Source organism: Engraulis encrasicolus, chromosome 11, assembly GCF_034702125.1.
Source record: "Engraulis encrasicolus isolate BLACKSEA-1 chromosome 11, IST_EnEncr_1.0, whole genome shotgun sequence".
Classification (NCBI taxonomy): domain Eukaryota; kingdom Metazoa; phylum Chordata; class Actinopteri; order Clupeiformes; family Engraulidae; genus Engraulis; species Engraulis encrasicolus.
Window position 1 is genome coordinate 7,723,078 of NC_085867.1, and position 6,865 is coordinate 7,729,942.

A 6,865-nucleotide genomic window follows, 5' to 3' on the forward strand; every position below is an offset into this window, starting at 1 on the left:
TTTGCCAATGCATCTTATTGTTTGCTTCATCTTGTTCTTTACTTTGTGTTGGACAATGCTGTCAGTGTTGCAACTGTACACTGCACCTCACCCTGTTCTTGCTTAAAATTTCTCCTTGTAAGTCGCTTTGGTCAAAGGCGTCTGCTAAATGTAATGTGATGTAATGTAATGTAATGTATCTCTTTCACAGATTTGAACATTGTGTGCTACTCATGCGTGGCAACATACAGTAGATGCAGCATGCCAGGAAAACTTTGTAATAATAGTACACACAAAGGAGAAGTGAGACTGAGGCAGTCCTGCCCTGCCTGTGGGCGGGACGACACAACAACCTCTACACTCATATCTGAACTTCATGCTGCATGGATCGTACTGTAAGTGTTTTAAACATATTTAAAGCAATTTTGCCAGCATTTTTCTGAATATCCTTTAAAGGGACACTGTGTGATATATTTAGTTGTTTATTTCCAGAAGTCATGCTGCCCATTCACTAATGTTACCTTTTTCATGAATACTTACCACCTCGATCAAATTCACAGTATTCATTATGACTGGAAAAATTGCACTTTTCATACATGAAAAGGGGGATCTTCTCCAGGGTCCGCCATTTTGAATTTCCAATAATAGCCATTTTTAGCTGCAAAAATGACTCTACTTGGACCATACTAGAAAATGTATTGTAATGTAACAATATACAGTACAGTTCTTACATGAATATATTGTAGAATACACATGATTATTCCCCACTATGTCTTATCTGGATATATTCTGCACATATAATACTTACGTGTAAATCCACATTTACTTGTGCAATGTATAAAATGTATAATGTATGTATTTATTCTGAAAGTACAGCATGTCATTTGTACAAACTGCATTTAATCTGTGTATATAGGCCTATACATGTATTGTACCTCAGTACGGGAACAATTGAAAACAGGAATTAGGAGGGCCTTCGATGTCCAACCAGTCCACATTGCCTGAGCTCTAAGGCTTCACCTTTTGAATAAGTTGGACCATTGTTTGGTCAAAGAGGGAATTTCCACAAACACAAAGCAGAAGAGATCTGATGTACAGCTTTTCCCCCTATTTGTAACCACAAAAAGATCATTCTACCTAGGCTATGCAGAAAGAAAGTAAGAGCAAATTGAAATCATTTTTGTTGTATATAATTCAACAAATATAAATATGTTGCGTAGCCCCTTAATGCATGCCGTACCTCCTGTGGCACGCTGTAATAGACATTGAAAGTTAACTACTATAGTGCTACACTACTATGACAGTGCACAGGGCCTTTAGTAATACATTACGACTTGGTCATTGCCATTTTGGTAACAGCTAATTTATAATGCCGTGTCCTAAGGGGGTTAACAAGGAAAGTGAAACAAAGTCTCTTTTCTCTTTTCCAGGATCCAAAAGTCAAGCGTCAGACCCAAGTTAATGATGCAGGTTTTCCTCCTGCTCCTGTGTTGGACCGCCTCATCGGCATATCACATTACTAAGTGGCGTTGTCCGGTGGTGACGCACAACACATCAGTACATGTGGACTGCTCAGAGAGGGGACTAAAAGATATCCCAGTAATTCTACTGCGAAATGTGACAGAACTCGACCTTTCTTTAAATCACATACAGAACGTGTCAATTGACTCAGCACACACTCTGGGAGATCTGGAGAATTTAACTCTCATTGATTTGAATAGCAACAACATTGAAACCTTCAATAGCACAGACTTATTTGAAGATTTAACAAATTTAAAGACCTTGCGCCTGGACCATAATAATATTTCTGTAGTGCCGAGAATAGTGTCTGACAGCCTGTCGAATTTGAGTTTGGCATCTAATAATATAAATCGCATCACCTCAGAAGACTTCAAGGGATTAAGCGCTCTCACGTCTGTCAATCTGGATGAAAACTGTTATTTTCGCCTCACTTGTAATGAGTCTCTCATCATCGAGAGAGGGGCATTTTCCGACCTAACCCAGCTCACAAACCTCTCCCTGTCAAAGAATGGATTGTACAAAGTCCCACAGCATCTACCCAACTCACTTGTGTACCTTAAACTATTGCTGAACAGCATATCATTCATTGACAAATCTGACTTCAGGGGCTTGGAGTCACTGCAGTTCCTCGACCTGTCTGGGAACTGCCCCTTTTGCCCAAATGCCCCTTTCCCCTGCAAGCGATGTGCACACGACGCTCTGGTGATCCACCCCGAAGCATTTGATCCCCTGCATAGGCTGGAGGAGCTGCGTCTGTCGGGGAACTCCCTTAAGACCGTGAAGCCCAACTGGTTCCAGAACCTCACCTGTCTGAAGTACCTGTTCATGTCCTTCAACCATTTCATCGGCGACATCCAGACTGGCGATTTCCTCTCCGCGCTTCCAAGGGTCGAGGTCGTCGACCTGTCCTACAACAACCTTGAGACAGCTCTGTTCCCGAGGCTGAAAATCTCGTCACATTTTGCGAACATGACGTCGCTGAGGGTCCTGCATCTTCAAGGTTACAACTTCTTAAGGCTGACCGACGAGGACCTGGAGCCACTCTACAACTTAAGAAACCTCTCTGTGCTGAATATTGGGGTCAATTTCTGCCAACAGACTCAATTCTCATTTTTTAAGAAGTTTCACAACTTGTCTGTTGTCACATTAGTGGAGAATCTGCTGACTTTACTGCCGACTCCAGAGTCAACATGTCTTCTCAGTGGAGGAGAGTATAGGTCGGATGGACACAGTAATGTTCCCATTCTCTCCAGACCCTTTATCCACCGTGATGAGGACTACCACTTCTATCCTCCCGCCATCAAACCAGGGTGCTTAAAATCCGGCACTGTGCTCGACCTTAGTCGAAACTTAATCTCTTACCTCAATCCAGAGTATTTCAAGGACACAGAAAATGTAGCCTGTCTCAATCTCTCGGCAAACTCCATAGGGCATTTAAATGGTTCTCAGTTTAAACAATTTCCTCACCTCAAATATCTGGATTTGTCTAGAAACAGAGCATATCTGTCCTCAGATCAGGCTCTCACTGAATTGAAAGAGCTGGAAATTTTAGATCTGAGTCACAACAAACACTACTTTCAGGTGGTTGGATTGAACCATTCTTTAGCATTCACACGGCATCTGACATCGCTAAGAGTCCTAGACCTTAATGACAATGAAATCAGCACTCTGACAGATAAGCACATGGAGAGTGACTCTTTAAAGGAACTGTACTTTGCGGGCAATCACCTAGACCTTATGTGGTCGAACGACAAGGGGTTCCACAGTTTATTTGAAAACCTCAGAGTTTTGAAGACACTGGACCTCTCATATAACATGCTGAAGGACATCCCCTCAAGTGTTCACGATAAGTTGCCAAAAACTCTTACACGTCTAAGACTGAACCAGAATGCAATGTCTGCTTTCAACTGGAGTATGCTTTCTTATCTGCCTTTGCTTGAAGAGCTGCATCTATCCAAAAATGAATTGGAGCACGTTCCTGAAAAGCTGGCCTTGGTGGCTTGGCAACTCAAGGTGTTGAATTTGAGTCACAACAAAATAGCTCAGCTGTCCTGGTCATTCCTCCAGGGTGCGTTGAACTTGATGAGTCTGGATCTGACCAGTAATCACTTGACGGCTCTCAATAAAACAACCTTCAAGACGTCGATAGACGGGGATGACAGCGACGATTCCCTAAAGGTACTCAAGCTAAATGACAACTGGTTTCAGTGCACATGCGCCCTGGTGGACTTTCTCCTCTGGGTTAACGGCAGCCAAGTTAACTTGCCTGACCTTCAGACTAAAGTGCTGTGTGACTCGCCTGAATCCAAGGACGGCCAGTCCATCGTTCACGCAGGCCTAATCAAAAGTTGCTACAACGACAACATCTCTGTAGCCGTCTGCTACGCTATCTCTTCCTCCATGGTGATACTGATGCTGTTTGTCTCCATCAGTATGCATCTGTTCTACTGGGACATGTCGTACGTTTGCAGCTTCTTGAGTGCCAGGGTGAGGAGCCGCCGGCCAAGCTCTGCCCAGTACACCTACAACGCCTTTGTGATGTACGACACCAGCGACCCACTCGTCTCCGATTGGGTGCTACGTCACCTGCGCGTCGAGCTTGAGGAACGTGGTGGTGGTGGTGGCAGCAGCGAAATGGTACGCCCACTCTGTCTCGAGGAACGCGATTGGGTGCCCGGCACGACCATCATGGACAACCTTGCACAGAGCGTGCAGCGGAGCAGGAAGACCGTCTTCGTCCTGACCGAGGGCTTCGTCCGCTGCAGCCTCTTCAAAATGGCCGCCTTCCTGGTGTGTGGTTAATATTTTTCAGATTACATATAAGTTCTATTTTTAGGATTCATTGGGGGGTGAAATTTCAAGTAATAAGAAAGATACCCTCAAATGGCAGGAACTCATGATCTCACAAAAATGTACAAATATGTCATTTAAATTATACTATTGACCTTGCTTTTCTGTCGTAATCTCAAAAGATGTTGTATTACACTTACTCCATGAGCATTTTGGGAATAACTTGTGTGTTTATTAAAATATTGTTCAAAATGTTACTTTTCAACAGGGGTGTACTCATTATGGCTGTGCACTGTATACTAGTTATAAATGCTAGTAACTTCAGTGACAATACGTTTTTACTGTAATTTGGATTGTAATGGTGTTCAGTATGGTGGGCCAGATAGAAGCTTTCCCAAACCTGCTACTTTTTAGTCTGCATGCTGCTGAAAATCCTCCTTGAGTCATGACTCTTGAGCTTAATTTACGCTATAAATTGTGAGATCCATATTAAGTTACTTTGGCTAGAGTAACTTATAATGCAGATGTAGTGTAATGCCTTACATTTTATATATAGCAACATTGTAGTGTAAGGGATTATTTTGAAAATACAAATACGTGATGTAAGTACAAAATTGTTACACGGTATTACACTGGTATTACATGGTATTAAATGTTGTTACACTGGTTATTATACAGTACCTAATGTGGTAGATCCTATGTAATAATGAACCATTGAAATAAAGTGTTACCCCGTTTTTCAGTAGCTTGCCCAACACTGCTGAATTGTTCTTATTCCCACAGGTGCACCAGCGTCTGCTGGAGGAGGGGCTGGACGTCATGGTGCTGCTGCTGCTGCAGCCGGTGGTGCTGCGGCGCTCCCGCATCCTGAGCCTGCGCCGCTGCCTGTGTCAGCACAGCGTGCTGGAGTGGCCCGCCAACCCGGCCGCCCACCGATGGTTCTGGCAGCAGCTGCGGGGGGCCGTCCGCACCGAGCGGCAGGCCTCGCACAGCAAGCTGCACTGGAAGTACTTCTCTGGACGATAGAGCACTTACCACTGGGGTTCCTCAGCACCGAGCGGCAGGCCTCACACAGCAAATGGTAAATGGACTTCATTTATAGAGCGCCTTTCCACTCCTTCGAACACTTAACATTCTATGCATCACATTTATCCATCCACACATTTATCCATCCACACATTTATCCATTCACACACTGGTTGCAGTGGCTGCCACATAGGGTACCATCCTGCCAAAAGGAGCAATTCGGGGTTTCTTGATCTTGAACCTTCAACCTGCTGGTTGCCAAACAGGCTCCTGTACCACCTCAGCCACCATCGCTGCAAGCTGCACTGGAAGTAGGCCTACCTCTCAGGAGAATAGAGCACTAACCCCCCGGGGTTACTCAGTACATTTTACTACTGGTCCACAGAAGCAAAGACTGGAACTCAGTTTTGCATTGGCTACCGGTGTGTGAGAACCAACACACTCATAAGGACAGGAGTTACTGGGGGTCATCCCTATGTTCCCGGGGTCCTATGTTCCCCCGGTCCTATGTTCCCCGGGTCATATGCACGGGCGTAGGCAGAAATAATAAAACAGGTGGGCCCAGAAAAAAATAGACAGGCCCAACCCCAAAACGTAAGCTTATATATTACAAGCCTACAGCGTTTTGAGTGTATGCCTGGTTTGTAAGCAAATCACTTCTAAGTGAAAGCAACTGGAAAAGTTAGAACACAGATGCTGCACGTCAGATACAACCCCCATGCGTGAGCACGCACGCGCACGCACACACACACACACACACACACACACACACACACACACACACGTGCGCGCGCTTCGCCAAGAAATTTTTGATTAAAGCGGTCTTAAGTTGTGAATTTTGAGCATGCTGTAGCGACCAAGGACACTGCAAATAAACTACCATCCAGCTCTTTCCTCCGGCCTCCGGGATGCTGTCATGGTGTATAAGTCTCGACCGCGCGCCTTTAAATATCCACGGTTATGGCGCATCATTTTATGATGCTGTGTCGCCAAATGAAAAGAAAGACACCACACTTCACTCTCACTTAAATTACTTTTAGCAACATGGCTATACGCACTGCGATTCTCCACTCAGGAAGTGCATGACAGCACAAACTTTATTCTGTTACAGGTAGATGTATTAACCACAACAACCATGTAGCCAAGCTTTCATTAACGGAGACAAACTGAAACCAGCGGAAAACACGTTTGCCAGCCCTATCCTCGACAACCCAAAACGTCTGCCTTCAAATAAAGCATCCAAAGTTTAATGATGAATACATCTCAGCCAACTGCACATACGCTAAGTGTCATGCACAGACTCAACATCGCAAGCAGCAACACAACGCTTAGCAGCTACTACTAGTCATATGAAAGTCCAACATGAAAACAGCTAGACTACTTCGGCAGCCAAAGATATGACATTGAAACAAGACATGGCGGCTCGGCAGCAAAATCAAATGGAACGGGCACCAACATGATACGGGCTGTTACAATACAAAATGAGCAATTAGGCATATGCCCTGTAATGGTCTTACTTGTGATGATTCCTTTATGCATGCTAACAGGA

General features: G+C 44.5%; 1 protein-coding gene across 1 annotated transcript; it reads left to right on the forward strand.

Annotated features, from left to right (window-relative positions):
* The first annotated feature begins 1,415 nt into the window (after positions 1–1,415).
* tlr8b (toll-like receptor 8b) lies at positions 1,416–6,003 on the forward strand. The gene is made up of 2 exons (XM_063211162.1): positions 1,416–4,290; positions 5,074–6,003. The coding sequence occupies exons 1-2, from the start codon at positions 1,441–1,443 to the stop codon at positions 5,314–5,316; spliced, it is 3,093 nt and encodes a 1,030-aa protein (XP_063067232.1). The 5' UTR covers positions 1,416–1,440; the 3' UTR covers positions 5,317–6,003.
* Positions 6,004–6,865: the final 862 nt, after the last annotated feature.